Source organism: Glycine max, chromosome 6, assembly GCF_000004515.6.
Source record: "Glycine max cultivar Williams 82 chromosome 6, Glycine_max_v4.0, whole genome shotgun sequence".
NCBI lineage: Eukaryota > Viridiplantae > Streptophyta > Magnoliopsida > Fabales > Fabaceae > Glycine > Glycine max.
In genome coordinates, this window is record NC_038242.2 from 50,462,263 (window position 1) to 50,478,367 (window position 16,105).

General features: G+C 34.4%; 2 protein-coding genes across 3 annotated transcripts; one reads left to right on the forward strand and one right to left on the reverse strand.

Moving 5' to 3' along the window:
• Window positions 1-1,389: 1,389 nt before the first annotated feature.
• Window positions 1,390-1,707, reverse strand: LOC102666141 (uncharacterized mitochondrial protein AtMg00810-like). Its single transcript, XM_006582751.1, has one exon. The coding sequence runs from the start codon at window positions 1,705-1,707 to the stop codon at window positions 1,390-1,392; it is 318 nt and encodes a 105-aa protein (XP_006582814.1).
• Window positions 1,708-10,420: 8,713 nt separating this feature from the next.
• WRKY59 (WRKY transcription factor 59) lies at window positions 10,421-15,371 on the forward strand. 2 transcript variants are annotated; one of them, XM_014776882.3, is made up of 6 exons: window positions 10,421-10,870; window positions 11,458-11,938; window positions 12,871-13,059; window positions 13,320-14,188; window positions 14,277-14,432; window positions 14,537-15,371. In XM_014776882.3, the coding sequence occupies exons 2-6, from the start codon at window positions 11,480-11,482 to the stop codon at window positions 15,192-15,194; spliced, it is 2,331 nt and encodes a 776-aa protein (XP_014632368.1). In that variant the 5' UTR covers window positions 10,421-10,870; window positions 11,458-11,479; the 3' UTR covers window positions 15,195-15,371. The 2 variants fall into 2 exon arrangements, with proteins under 2 accessions (XP_014632368.1, XP_003526383.1); XM_003526335.5 differs by having other exon boundaries at window positions 10,426-10,870; window positions 11,453-11,938.
• The last annotated feature ends 734 nt before the right edge of the window (window positions 15,372-16,105 follow it).

Genomic DNA, 16,105 nt, shown 5'->3' on the forward strand with positions numbered 1-16,105 from the left:
TGCAAGTAATTAAACAGGAACGATGCATGCAAGATAGTATGAACTCATACCCAAAATCGTTGTAGAGTTTAAGTTTTTATAATGTTGGAGTGCATAAATAAGTTAATTTGTCAATTTTTATGTGAGATTAAAGGGAAACATACTTATATCCTATTTTATGTCTTGACAAAAAAAATTTGGTTGTAACCAAAATCCTATTTTATGTCACATTTAGTTTAACGAGGCATTTATATTACAAAATGACCATAATAATTAGTTTACTTTTCCGGATTGAACATACTAATAATATCTTTACTTTTTTTTTTTGCTGATGGGTTGGGCAAACATCCCAAACCAAGATTAAGATATTATTGACTTATCAATAAAAGAAACATCCTCCATGAAGGAGTTACAAGCAAAAAATCTGGTAGAGGAAGAAAGATACAATTATCTTTGCTAATAGAAAGACCATAGTTAGCAAAGCTATCAGCAAGCATATTTGACTCCCTAAAGATATGGTTCATAAAACGAATAAAGACAAGAGAGAAGATATTCAGGACACTGAGTTAATGGTTTGAGAATGAATTTTGTATATTGATTTCAGCAAAAAGATATAATTTTATATACATGTATTGCCCTAAAGGAATAAGGCCAAAGAATGTCATTTTTGCCTAACAAATTACAGCTCATACTATTCTAGAATCTACTATAGGATCATAACAGAAAAATGTTTGCATAAAGAGATATTTACAAGAATGAGAGCTATTGGGTTGTACGGGTTTTGGGTCATTGTTCTGTTAGCCTCCCTCAAGCTGGAGGTGTATAAAGATCAATTAACTCCGGCTTGGATACATTTGACTTGAAGAGACGAGGTAATAATGCCTTAGTGAACATGTAAGCAAGTTGATGAGAGGATGGAACTGGCAGCAATCACATTAGACCTGCTTAAGCATTTTCCCGAACAAGATGGCAGTCAATTTCCAAGTGTTTTGTTCTCTCATGAAACACTGGATTTGATACAATGTAAAGTGCACTTTGGTTTTCGCAATATAATGTTGCAGGTTTGGAACAACATATTTTTAAATCATTGAGAAGATATGTGAGCCACTGTAGTTCACATGTACTTGTAGCAAGAGCACGATACTCCGCTTCCGAAGACGAACGAGACATTGTATTTTGCTTTTTTGTTTTCCATGACACTAGAGAGTTCCCAATGAAGAAACAATAACCTGTGATTGATCTGCGGGTGTCAACATAAGTCGCCCAATCAGCATCGCTGAAGCCAATTAAATGTATAGGAGTGTCCCTCTTGAATTGAAGACCTTTGCTTGGAGAACCCTTCAGGTATCTTAAGACTCTCCTTGCAGCACCTAGATGAGACTTTGTGGGATGAGCTATCAATTAGCTGAGTTATTGGGTTGCAAAAACAATGTTAGGACGGGTTGTGGTGAGGTAAACTAGACGACCAACAAGATGCCTATAGGATAAAGGATCATCAAGAAGATCACTAGAGTCATCTTGATGCAGTCGCAATGAACTGTCCATAGGTGTTGAACAAGGTTTGCAACCCATCATTCCAAAATCAGCAAGCAACTCAAGACAGTATTTACATTGTGATACATATATGCCATCAGCAGAGTGATTTATTTCTAAACCCAGAAAGTATTTCAATGCTCCTAAATCCTTAACTCGAAAATTCGAATGAAGAATGTTTTTGATTTGGGCCATTTCGGCAGCAGAATTCCCAGTTAAAACAATGTCATCCACATAGATCAACAAGTTGTAAATTCATCTCCATTGTGTTTGATAAATAAACTATGATCTGCATGTGATTGTTGGTAACCAAATGAAATAAGAAGATCAAAAAGCTTTTCATACCATTTACGGCTAGCTTGCTTGAGGCCATATAGAGATTTTTTTAGTTTACAACTCTGAGAAGAGCCATGGTCTTGCAATCCTTGAGGAATTGTCATATAAACCTCTTCAGACAAGTCACCGTGGAGGAAAGCATTACTCACATCGAGTTGTTGAAGCTGACATTTATTTGCAAAAGCAAGAGCGAGGATGAAATAGATAGTGGCCATTTTTACCACGGGAGAGAATGTTTCAAAGAAATCAATTCCTTCCACTAAAGAGAAACCCTTTGCAACCAATCGTGCTTTGTACCGTTCCACACTTCCATTTGATTTTCTCTTAATTTTGTAGAAACATTTGCATCCTATGGGTTTAACACCAGCTAGAGTATCAACAATTTCCCTGGTGTTGTTGAGTTTTAAAGCCTCAATTTCATCTTTCATGGCTTCAACCGAACAAGGACTCAAACTCGCTTTCTGATAACTTCGAGGTTCAACCCCAGAAGATAAATTCATTATATAGTGACGCTTAAACTCAGAGATGTTAGAATAAGACAAAACAGACTGGAGGGGATACAAGCATGTTGATGATGATTGATTTGGTTGTGTCTTGATGCTACAGATATAGTCTGCAGGGAGAACATTGGGTTTGATAGGTTGAGAAGAGCGTCTTGGGACAAATGGAGTAGGTGTAGGAGTGAGGCTATGGTAAATGTCGATTTGGAGATGGGATAAAGTTGGGTTGTTGGGTGGTGTAAGTAGGAGTTAAATCCGGATTGGGCATTTGTATTGGGTTTTCCTCATGAAGGTTTTGGGCATTAGTTGGCATAGGTAGAGGATCATGTTGGGCCTCCTTGGGAACTTGATTATTTTGAATAAAAGGAAATATTGTTTCATAAAATATGACATTTCTTGAGATAAAAATTTCTCTTGATTGAAAATCTAAAATGACATACCCTTTTATTCCAGTTTGAAATCCAAGAAAAACACCTTGTCTAGATCTAGGGTCAAATTTTTGATGTGGTCGATTGGTTGAAGAATAACATAAAGACCCAAAAACTTTAAGCATTGAAAAATCTGGTTTATGATTATGCAAAAGCTCATAAGGTGTTTATTTATTAGTGACTGGAGAAGGTATTCTATTAATAAGGAAGACTGAATGTTTTATGGCATGAGACCACAAATATTCAAGTAATTGAGATTGGAACATAAGGGCACGCGCAATGTTAAGAATGTGTTGGTGTTTTCTTTTTACACGCCCATTTTGTTGAGGGGTGTAAACACAACTAGTGTGATGAATGATACCCTTTGTGGCAAATAAATCTTTAAGAAAAAATTTGGGTCCATTATATGAATGAATGCACTTTATTTTGGAATCAAATTGATTTTCTATTAAGGCAATAAAATTTTGGACATGCATTTTAACTTCAGATTTTGACTTTAATAACACTACCCAAGTATATCTACTAAAATCATCTACAATGGTCAAAAAATATTTTTCTCCATGAATTGAAGCTTTGGAAAAAGGACCCCAAATGTCCATATGGACTAAATCATCTACAACGAATGCTTGTCCTATATAGTGCAAAAGAAATCATCAAAGATAAGAGTAAATTTATGAGTCTTAAGCAACTTAAATATAGACAAGAGATTGAAATGAAATTCAGGAATAAAGAGGACATCGTGAAGAATGAAATTTGGAGAAAATATAATTGTTCCAAAAATATAAAGCAGTGACAATGGATTTATTTGGCAAATTAATTTGAATAGGATTTATTTTAGAATAACTTGAAAAACACTTTAAAAAAGATGCAATGTGATATGTGGCTCTTGAATCTATGATCCAGGGCACACTATGTTTACGGGTGGTGGAAGAAGTATTGTGTGTGAAGTGTGTATTGTTGCAAAAAATAAATGATATACCACTAGAGTCAGAACCATTTTTTTTTATTAAAAGCAACTTGAATGAGATTGGCGCTATTGGGCTGGACAAAGTTGTTCCCTGTAGCATCAGAAGTAGAGTTGGGTTGTTGAATCAAGGCCATTAGAGATTGATATTGGGCTTGGGTCAAAGTAATAGGGCCTGAAGAAGCAGTTGGTCTCTCCACTGGGTCAACTGAAGCAGCGTTATTGGTAGAAGAAGAGGATTCATGGTTGTTGAACCGTAGGAGGCCAGGGTAGCAAGGATGACCCGGTGGATAGTTGTCTTCCCCCAATAGACGTCAATAGTGTGTCATGTGAGGTGGCAGTAAGAGCACTTTTTATTGGAAGCGTTTTTGTTGGTGGACGAGGAACCAAACACACCGCGACCTTTACCAAAACCATTGGAAGCATTGATGAAGCTATTGGGTTCAGCAGAGGAAGGAGGAACGACACTGAGCTGACGTTCCTGTTGAACCACCATGGAGAAAACTTGATTGACCGTCGGAAAGGGATCTATAAGCAAGATTTGGGAACGTACAACAGAAAAACGTTCATCCAATCATTTCAAGAATCTAATGATAAAATCCTAGTGGTGATATTTCTTAGCCTCACAAGAACAGGTAACAAAAGGATGATAATTATCCAGTTCCTCCCAGAGGGTTTTCAAGGCAGTGTAAAAGTCAGAGACAGGACGGTTACCTTGAGAAAGACCATATATTTCTTCCTGGAGCTCTGAAATACGGAGAAGATCTCCCTGTGAAAAATGTTCATGAAGGTCGTTCCAAATGCCGGTAGCATATTCAAGGAAGATGATGCTTTGAGCAATTGAGGGGGAAAGTGAATTCAAAAGCCAGGACATGATGAGAGTGTTGCATCTCTCCCAACCAGAGTAAAGAGGTTATTTGACTGAAGGGACCAGGATTGAGCCAAGGAGGAATGCCATTTTGTGTTTGGAGATGAGGGCCATACAGAAAGTATGAGACCAGGGCTGATAGTTGGTTTCGTCAAAGACAGGGGTAATGGACACAAAGGAAGGACCATCACTAGGATGGATGAAATAAGGACTTGAAGGGTTGAGCGATGGATCATTGAAACCAGAACCAGAAGGATTGTCTTTATTTGGACTTGAAAGAGGTGTTGAAGACATGGGAGGGCGACACACAAAGCTCTAGGAAGGAGCTCTGATACCATAAAACGAATAAAGACAAGAGAGAAGATATTCAGGACATTGAGGTAATGGTTTGAGAATGAATTATATATATTGATTTTAGCAAAAAGATACAATTTTATATACATGTATTACCCTAAAGGAATAAGGCTAAAGAATGTCCTTTTTGCCTAACAAATTACACCTCATACTATTCTAGAATCTACTCTAGGATCATAACAGAAAAATGTTTACATAAAGAGATATTTACAAGAATGAGAGCTATTGGGTTGTACGGGTTTTGGGCCATTGTTCTGTTAGTTCACAGAACCACCATTGACAAGATGCATTGGACATTATGCATCCTACAACATCATCATTCCAAAGGGCAAGGACCATAACTCAGATTCAATGATCAGCTGAGCTTCTTGCCATATCAGCAAGCGGTGCTTTCAACAATTGAAGCAGTACCACTCCAAATTCGGGAATCCATTTGTCTTGGAAAACAAACAAACATATTTCTCCTCCACTAGATTCTGTCAAGAGCCATTGATACCAAAAAGTCCCATCAAGTTTAGCAGAGCGCTTTAAGTTGAAACGTAACCATTCCATTAAATCTCCTTTGAAGAACAAGTTCTGAGAAGTTGGGGTAAATGACACAGTAAATAATTTTTGTATAAGCTTCCTTAGTTGAGAAAGAGACATCTTCCACATAATCTTTAGGATTAGAGCTTAAGGGAGGCCGAAGCTGTTGAATGTACTGAACTACATGATTGAGACGTTGAACATCCCAAGTCCTTTTTTCTTGTTGTCATGAATTGATAGGTTGGGTTATGTTTGGTAATTTGCCCCTTCTTGATGTTCTTAGAATTGATTTCTACGATTTGATGTTTCTATGCATTTAATTTGTGCTTCATGTGTATTTTGTGGTTTGTAATGGGTTAGACTTCAATCCTACAAGCTTAGAGAATTATGGAATGTTAGGGACCCTTAAGGAAGGAATTAAGCAAAAAAAAAAAATGCAAACATGACTTAGAGTAACAAGGTAGCGAAGTTCATGACCAACCCATGAATTCCCCATTGCACGTGAAACACTTTCAGACATGATAACAAAAATCATGACCAACCCGTGAATTCTCTACTTCCCATGAACCATATGTAGCGCTCCCAAAATGCAAAAGATCATTGCTAGCCCATGAATTCCCTATTGCAATTTACCCGTGAAACACCTACAATAATTTTTATGTTTTTATTTTGCTAGGGTCTAGACTTACATTGGACCATTAGTTTAAATGAGACTTTTAGACATAGTAAACGATTAAACTAGCTTTTGAGATCACCATAGAAATTGTAGATAATTGTCTTAGATTTACAACAAGATAAGAATCAACATGATAGGATTAGTATAACTCTAAATATTGCATTTACACTCTGCAAAAGTCATAGACGCGTAATAAAAAATGAGTGAGATAACATCCAAAACTTAAGAAATATCATATTATCCATAATACAAAGTGGATAGTTGTTGAGATGAGTAAGGGGTATAGTATTAAGATGGATTGACTTGAATAAGGCTTAGTTGAATTCAACACGATGTGTGTGGATGGATTATGCTTTAGAATGTTATTCCGTTGGCTATGAACATGTGATATCATGCTATAAGAGGCATAATGGTGATTGGTATGAGTTATGTGTTGCAATGAGATAGCATTATGACAGGTGATCTAGCCTATTAGTTTGAAAGAATGAGCTCATGTAGTATCTTGGTAGGGAGTGAGCTAACTTATGAGAGGCAAGAATGGACTCACTATGTGTAATGAGAAGCCTAAGGAGACTAGTGTTTTCATTGAGATATGATATGCATCATAACATTTGAGTGTTATCGAATAATTTTTCTTCTTCAAAATCAATCACTTTTGAGACATACATAAAATCAATTAAACCATATTTTCTCACTCTTTGGAGTGGAATATCCTTAGCAAGGTATATATATTGTTATAAGTTTAAGTATAAAAATGTCAAAAATACATATTATTCCAAATTATAAATAAGTCTACTTATTTAATTGAATAATATTGACTTTGTCACACTTTTAACCCCATAGTGTAGTTTTGGTCTTTCATGGTTCAATTACACCGATTAAATCCTTAAATTTTTTTCTCATTTACAATAATTTAACATATCTAGTTAGAGGTGGGGCTCAAACCACCACCTCTTTACTCAAAGAGGAATACTATAGTCACTAAGTCAATATGATGTTCAATATAATTTTGAGAATTATACTAGTATTATATCAGGGATATTTATGGATTGTACTAGATTAATTTTGAAGGGAAAAAAATATTTGATCCAATAACTTAGTTTTTTCTTTTTTTTTTATGAAAAACCAAAATTGGACTAAACTCCAAAGTATGTCTTAAAAAAAATTGGAGGGGCATGCATCAATTTCTAAGAATGTAAAAGCTTCATGTTTATTGTCATGAATCAGTAATAGTAAGCTATATTTAGTATATTTCTTTTTTTCTCACATAAATAAAAAAAAAACAGTGATATTAGTCGGTACCAAATTAATAAGAAAAATACAAATTCATAATTAACCAATGACAAACTCGCATGATCATTTAAGAAGGGACGGGATCAAAGTTTTATTTTTCGTACAAATTCATTAGAATTGCGTACGTAGACGATTTTCATACTGTTTAGCAACTTATGATTTTTTTTTTATAGGTTTAGCAATTTATGATAATAAGTACTTTAAATTCTTTTTATCATCTAATTCAAAGAGCTCACAGTGGTAAAAAAATCTTCTTGTATTTATATAAATGAAAAGAATTTATGTTGGATTTTTTATAAGATCCGGGTGCATTTATAAAAAAAATCTTTTTATCCGCCAACTACTTTAAACATTTAAATTCTATATCCACTGGAAGGTACTCTTGTTCAATATTGTTTTTTTGTCCAGAACTTGGCAATTGGTATGAGGTCTTGGCTGATCAATCAAATGACTGGGATTTTTCTCCCACTAATTTTAATGCTCACTTGGCGGAAGAGGTAAGTTCTCTATCCTCTTTTAGAGTATGTTAACATTGATTTTGATTAAACTATCTTTAAACATTTTACATATTATTGTTAGAATAGTAGTATAAGATAAATATTTTTTTCTTTCTAAATTCTTATTTTCATTATATTTTAATGTTTGGAAATGAATGATAAGAAAAAAAGTGAATAATCGATATTTAAGATAAATAAACTGTTATTAGGATTTCTATTTGTTAGTCATTTAACTTTAACTTGATAGATAGAACTATTTGTTATAAAAGATAGAATTTAAGGATTAATAGTTTTTTGGAATTAAAGTTCAACATATTTGTTTAAGGTAAAGTTTGAATATCAATGGAAACAGAATAAAAATTTAAAGTATTTACTTAAAAAAATAAAATTTAGTAAAGTTGAGTGCTCTTCTCCTTATTATAAAAAAAAAATGCAAGAATTAATTTTATATCCTTCAAACAAACCGGGCAAATTTTGCTTTCAATCTCAAGGACAACACATGTTCATATAAGGAAAAAAGTTTAGTGAGTTATATTGAGTTAAAATTTTAAAAGATTATTTTAGTATAAAATTTTTTTTGTAAATTTTAAAAGATTACGTGAGAATGTTATGATTTATCATATTTTTTTATAATATTTTTAGGATATATTAAATTTTAATGGATTTATATCATATAAATTTAAAAAATTTAAGAAGATTTTATAAATTTACAAGATTTAAAAGGATATTGTGAATTTTTAAAAATACAATTAAAATTATAAGAGTTAGTGAAAAAAAAACAATAAGAAATGATGAGGTTTGTATAAAAAAAATATATCCAATATAATTTTTTTAATCTTTTAATAGCTAAATTGATTATAGCTTTAGACTTTCTTATACTAGTTTTGCTTTTGAATTTGAACAATAAATTTAAAATTATACACTAATTTTCTATTTTTTTCAATTATTACAATTATTTTGATAATTCCACTGATTTTCTATTTTTTTCATTATATTTTTTTATCATATTATTATTACAAAATATTAATTGATTTGATTGATAATTACTTTTTATCGAAGAACTTGGTCATTGTTAGTGAAATTATGAAGTGGTGGACAACCACAAAATGCAAAACCAACTGATACTACGAGCTGTATGGGATGTGAATTAGATGTTAAAGGAGAAAGAATAGCCATAGGTGGTTGGTTACAAGCTGCACTTACATTTCATGATTCCAAGTGTTTGGCAACTAGGCACCTTCTGCTTTATCCCTATTTTTTCTCACCCAACAACCAATAATTAGTTTAACAAGTACACTTTTATAGTAATTGTTTTCACTTTTACTAAATTTTATTTTGAATACTAGTAGTATTTTTTGTTTTCATTCTAAACTAATGAAGAATTGAAAATCCTTACATGACATCAACACTAACGTTAATATTGCACCGCATTATAACATTCTTAAGCAAAATGATTGGAAAAAAAAAAGTGACATTTCACCGTAATTTTAACTTTTGTTACAGGGAAAAGACTCAAAGAGGTTATGCCACGTAAATTTAACCACACTAAAAGGGTGATTAGTTAAATAAATAATACTATGCCAGTGTTAATTAACTCCTCTAAGAACCAAGATCTTCCCTATCCAACAACGCGGTAACTCATTTCCCAAAACAAATAACTACAAAGGCCAGCTGTTATGGTTGTAGTGAAAGTGACAAAAATTGGTGCCAACCCAAACCCTAAAACTGGAGTGGAAACAAACACTACAAATAAGCACCATTTTAAATCTAGAATTGAACAGGAATCATTTTTTTATGAGCAAATATTAAACGTTAGTATTATTGGTTTTTTATTAACTGGAGAATTTGAACTTATAACTTGTCCTTTCATTTCTCTCCTCATAAACCAATCTTATATACTCTCATCTTTTATATAACCTTAAGATGATTATAATAAAAACCAATAAAGATTAGTTAAATTGGTAAAAAATTAATTCATATCTCAAAAGGATATAATTCAATTTTTATTGTTAATATGAAAACTTTGTTGATGAATAATATATAAATATTTTACTCGTTAAACTTTGAAAGATATCCTGATGATATTTTAAAACCTAACTCACCTAAACTTTCTCATTATAAAAAATGATTATAATGGTTTGTAATTAAATAAGAATGGAACAAATCATTACACTATTAGATATTAGTATATATATGTAATGTATAATTTATTATTTAATTAAAAAAAGAAACATACTCTATTCTATTATTGCAACATAGCTCCTAAAAGAAAACAAAACAAGAATTTGCGAGTGTCATTATAGATTACAATCAAATTACAAAATAAAAATAAAAAAAACATTGGAAACGGAATGAATAAGTGTCTGAAAAGAGAATTAAAGATAGGATATGTCTGTGTGTGAAAGATTCCTTTGATTGATTTTGAAGGTCCACCACCATTTCTCAATCATCTCTCTTTTTTCTCTTCCCACCTTCCCCACAAAGTCCTTCCTCCCCTTTTGCTTTAACAAGAGTGGTAATAAATATTTATTATTTTTCAAATTTTAACAACAATGCCATAATTAAATAATAATTTAAAAAAATCATTCATTTATTTATATAATAAAAAAATTGGGTTCTCTTTTTGTAACTATTCTCCTTGCTCCTCTTGTTCTTCTTCCTCCTTTTACTCCTTCAACAACACAATCATTTCATTTTTTGTATATTTTGGGACAATTATTTCAAAACACACAACACAGCCTGAGACAGACAACAACAACAACATCAACATGGTAAGATAACAAAGTTGGATCAAATTCCAAATAACTGGTTGGGTCGGGTTCGGGTTTCTTTGGATCCGTTTCTCTGGTTCAACCGTTGTTGTTGTGGTGATTTCAGTGCTCTCTTTCAATCTTCTCAGCAATCCATCGTTCTCTAGGTAAAACTCATTCATCATTCTCTCTCGTTTTTGTCTGTTTTTGTGTTTTCTCTCTCTCTGGTTTTGTTCTTTTATTTTCTCATTTGTTTTTGTGCTTTTTACCTTGTTTGTTTGGTGATTTAAACGATTTTGAAACAATGTTGTTCGTTGCTTTTCATGAATCCGGTCGTGTTTTTTGTGTTCGGTTTTTGTTTCCTTTTTGTCCCATTTTTGGTTTTTTTATTATTTCTTGTTGGAAGGGACTAAGAGAAAAAAAAAATAGGATCTTTTTTTAATGATGATTTTGATTTTGAGACTTTGTCAAATGGTGAATGAGCAAAGTGGGAAGGGGGTTATGAATTTTTTGGAAATTTTTATTGTTAAAAGCATTTGTCCTATGATGATTCATGTTGGCAGGGTTGTCTTTTATTTTGTCAGCAGATTAAGCAATTTCCATATCTGTTTGTAAAACAGAATCATTTACTTTTTCCTTTTCTTCTCTTATCTTTTGAGTGGTTGTCATTTTGTGTTTCTGGTGCTGAAGGTGAGGTTTCTGTGTTTTTTGGCCTTATTTTTCAGAATTTTTTTTTTTTTTTTATGCAGGTTAGGTGTTCCTAAGGTGAGGTCTGAATGGCTGGGATTGATGATAATGTTGCCCTTACTGGTGATTGGGGTCTTGCTAGCCCAAGTCCAAGGACCTTTTTTTCCAGAATGTTAGAAGAAGATAGTGTGACAAGATCAATCTCAGAACATTCTGGAAGTGGTAGAACTGGGGATCCCTTTTCGGGACATCGCGAGCCTAGTGAGATGAGGAAAGAAAACATGAAAGATAGGGCACAGGATGGTGATTCTGGAGCCCAATTGACTGACGTGAGTTTTCAGACCGAGCAGAAGCCGAGCTCTCGGGGTGGTCTTGTTGAAAGAATGGCTGCTAGAGCTGGGTTTAATGCTCCGAGGTTGAATACAGAAAGCATTAGATCTACTGACCTTTCACTTAATTCCGACATTCAGTCTCCTTACTTGACCATCCCACCTGGTCTCAGTCCTACTACACTTTTAGATTCTCCAGTGTTCCTTGCAAATTCACTGGTGAGCCCTGGTTTATTGCTGTGGCTTGTTTATTTGTTTATCGAATTTGTTATTTACTCTCTTAAAAATCAAGAATTGGGGGGGGGGGGGGGGGGGGGGGGGAAAAAAAAGGAAATAGATCCTAGAGGTGGCTGTAAGCATACTACAGTACAAAGCACAAACCATTATTGCTCCTGGAGTCCACGGCTGCGTATTTAATTCATTTATGTAATGTTAATGCTGTAGTTTGGAGTTTGCACATATGAGGATTCGTACGGGTTATTTTTTCAATTTGAATAAGCGTTATATTAGGTGATCTAAAGTTTTCCTATGACCTTGTTTGATTCACTTCTGGAATTTTCATGCTTGCACTTTCTTTCTTATGTTTCTTTTCTGTCTTTTCTTAAGCTCCTCAAATTTCATCAGGGGCATGCTGTTTGGTTAATATGATAGCTCTTTTCTGACATCATAGTTTTGAAGCATCCTCTAGAACAGGTTAAAAAAATGTCATGTCTTGTTGTGACTTTTTCTTTTCGATATACTTTTTGTAACAGTAAGTGGTGCACTCAGACATAGAGTATATAATTATTATATGTAAATTGTATGTTTGTACTTTAACTTTGAAAGACCTGGTAGGACCCTGTTGTCTTGGTAATGGTATGCAACTGTGCTTAAAATTTGATTTGATTTTCATCATGCAGTGCTACTCACATTATCTATCTTGGAAACTGTAAACCACTTAGATTCTTGCTGCTCTGCATGCCATGCAATGAGGCACTTTTTATGCCTTTAACACATGGTGTCAAATGTAGTTTTTACAGTCCTAAGTTATCACTTTCCCTTTTAGAGGCACCAATAGTATTAGTGGTCCATCTGTTGTTGTAGGAAACTGATACCTGGTTCTGTTGACATTGTTCCGCCTCCTATTGAGCTATGAATCTGTCTAATTTCAGGCACAGCCATCTCCAACAACCGGAAAGTTCCTGTTCATGGTTAATGGCAACATGCGGCACTCAGAATTATCATCTGATGCTCCAGAAAAATGTAAACACAATGGCTTTGATGATATCTACACATCATCCTTTGCTTTCAAGCCTGCAACAGATTCAGGCTCCTCTTTTTATCATGGTGCTGGAAGAAAAGTAAGCACATTCTAATAATCTTTTTTACTACTGGAAATTTATTTATATATTGACAAATTACTCTTCCGATCCAACATGACATGCCATTTGTCCACACATTCATCGGGTGTTATTCAATTATAGATAATAATTCAAGTTAGATATCTTCTGATATGGGATCTGTAGTGAGTTGATTTGACACTTGACAACGATGTCTTGGCAATAATAATATGTTCATTAATTTCTTCATTTTGGTCATTTGGTTGGTCCTTTGTTTGCAGATAAATCCAACTACACTTCCTCAACAATCCCTTCCTGGTGTTGAGGTTTCGGCTCAGTCTGAAAATTCTTTTCAATGTCAAAGTGTTGATGCTGTCAAAGCTCAAACTGAGAACAAAAGTGGCCTTCATCTTCAGGAAGACTTTGTTGAATCGCCTCCTCAAAAAGATAATGGAATTAAAATGTTCTCAGCCAATCAAAGGGCTTTTCATGCTGTTGGCAGTGGCATTGAACATTCTACACCAGTTGAAGAGCAAGCAGATGAAGAAGGAGATCAAAGAGTCAATGGAGATTCAATGGCTGGTGGTGTTGGTGCACCATCTGAAGATGGATATAACTGGAGAAAATATGGCCAAAAGCAAGTGAAGGGCAGCGAGTACCCACGGAGTTACTACAAGTGTACTCATCCGAACTGTCAGGTTAAGAAGAAAGTAGAACGATCTCATGAGGGCCACATAACTGAGATCATCTACAAGGGAACGCACGACCATGCAAAACCTCCTCCAAATCGCCGGTCAAGTATAGGTTCGGTTAACCTTCATACTGACATGCAAGTGGACAACCCTGAACACGTTGAACCACACAATGGTGGTGATGGTGACTTGGGCTGGGCTAATGTACAAAAGGGAAATATAGCTGGAGCTGCTAATTGGAAGCATGAAAACATTGAAGCCACATCATCAGCATCTGTTGGCCCTGAATACTGCAACCAGTCCCCCAATTTGCAGGCTCAAAATGGTACTCACTTAGATTCAGGAGAGGCGGTGGATGCCTCATCTACTTTTTCTAATGAAGAAGACGATCAAGTCACTCATGGTAGTGTATCATTAGGTTATGATGGGGAAGGAGATGAATCTGAGTCTAAGAGAAGGTACTTGTCTTTAATTTTTAATTTTTCTAAACTAATATTTATCAGTGTAACATATTGAAAATTTGAAATCAATGATCTATTTTATCAGGAAACTGGAATCATATGCAGAGTTGAGTGGAGCTACTAGAGCCATTCGCGAGCCTAGAGTTGTTGTACAGACTACCAGCGAAGTAGATATCCTCGATGATGGTTATCGGTGGCGGAAATATGGGCAAAAAGTTGTCAAAGGAAATCCCAACCCAAGGTTGTCATTCTCCTCTGATCTTATCTGTGCATGCACATACGTTAATACAAACAATGCATCATTTCATTTATGTTACAAAGCTGAATGTAGCTTTTTTGCTGCAGGAGTTACTACAAGTGCACGAATGCAGGGTGCACGGTCAGGAAGCATGTGGAGAGAGCATCACATGACCTTAAATCTGTAATCACAACATACGAGGGAAAACATAACCATGATGTTCCTGCTGCTCGTGCCAGCAGTCACGTCAACGCTAATGCTTCCAATGCCGTTCCTGGCCAAGCTTCTCTTCAGACTCATGTTCATAGACCCGAACCATCTCAAGTTCACAATGGCATTGGAAGGCTTGAGAGGCCTTCTCTTGGCTCATTCAACCTACCCGGGAGGCAGCAACTAGGACCATCCCATGGCTTCTCCTTTGGTATGAACCAATCCATGCTATCAAATCTGGTGATGTCAGGGTTAGGCCACGCGCAAGCAAAGCTTCCTGTCATGCCTGTTCATCCGTTCTTGGCAGCGCAACAACAACATCAACAGCGACAACAACATCAACAGCAGCAGCAACATCAACAGCAGCAGCAACAACATCAACAGCAACAGCAACATCAACAACAACAATGCGCTGCAAATGATTTGGGTTTCATGTTGCCAAAGGGAGAGCCAAATGTGGAGGCTATTCCTGAACATGGTGGCCTTAACCTGTCAAATGGCTCATCAGTGTACCAAGAAATGATGAGTCGCATGCCTCTTGGACCTCATATGTAAAATTTTATTCCCTGATTCTTTAAAGAAAAAACTAATGTTTACATCTGATAACATACATATATAGATTTATACATATATGTAATGCCAAGGCATACATAGGCGGACTTTTCATTATTAGACTCATTGTAATGTTTGACATTCTTCATCACATGTCAAAGGTATATGTTATTTTGCTCATTTATTGCATTGGTCAATTTAAGAATTTGTGGCTATGATAGATTGTGTTCAATTAAGAATTGTTCTTTATAGAAAATATATTTTATTAGATTCAGCATTGATTAAGTCAGTTGGTAATATAATTTAATTATGTTTTTGCATTATCTTTGATAAATTATACCCATTTGTCTAAAGAGCGAGAAAGAAGTCTCTATATATTAGACTTTTGTTTTGGATTCTCTTAATGGTTTGACTGGTAGACAGAATCATTTTTTTAGATTAGTTGTACCTAGGCATACATAAAGTTTGGCTGATAGGCTGAATACTTAACTTTTATATTTTTTTTTGTACTAACTTTTATATGTTTGAATATTAAATTGAGATTTGTCTATATTTTTTTATTTAAAAATCAATTCCAAATCACGAGGGCCAATCAATAACGTAATTACCCTATGTTTTGTCATTTCTTGGGTTGCTACCGACAACTTTTTCTAAGGCAAGTTTTGTCAAACAAAATTTAACTTTCACCCAACGAATGTCCACAAAGGTTAACAATCGTACAATTAGTTTGCTACTGTAATCCTGTTTGCAGGCATTTTAACCAAGTTGAACAGAAGTAACCAGTAAGATTGTTTGGCTAAATTTATTTATTTTCAAATTCTGCAATGACTATAATTAATTTTGAGGGCAATAAAAGTGTTTAACTTTTCCATTTAAAGAGAATCGATGTCCGGTATATGTAACAGTAAATAATC

What these genes read in the sequence shown, in the direction of transcription:
- LOC102666141 (XM_006582751.1), bottom strand. Translation starts at nt 1,707, where the DNA reads ATGGCCCAAATCAAAAACATTCTTCATTCGAATTTTCGAGTTAAGGAT.
- WRKY59 (XM_014776882.3), top strand. Translation starts at nt 11,480, where the DNA reads ATGGCTGGGATTGATGATAATGTTGCCCTTACTGGTGATTGGGGTCTT. An exon ending in TGTTCCTTGCAAATTCACTG is followed by an intron (nt 11,939 to 12,870) that starts GTGAGCCCTGGT and finishes GTCTAATTTCAG; the next exon opens with GCACAGCCATCTCCAACAAC. An exon ending in ATCATGGTGCTGGAAGAAAA is followed by an intron (nt 13,060 to 13,319) that starts GTAAGCACATTC and finishes CTTTGTTTGCAG; the next exon opens with ATAAATCCAACTACACTTCC.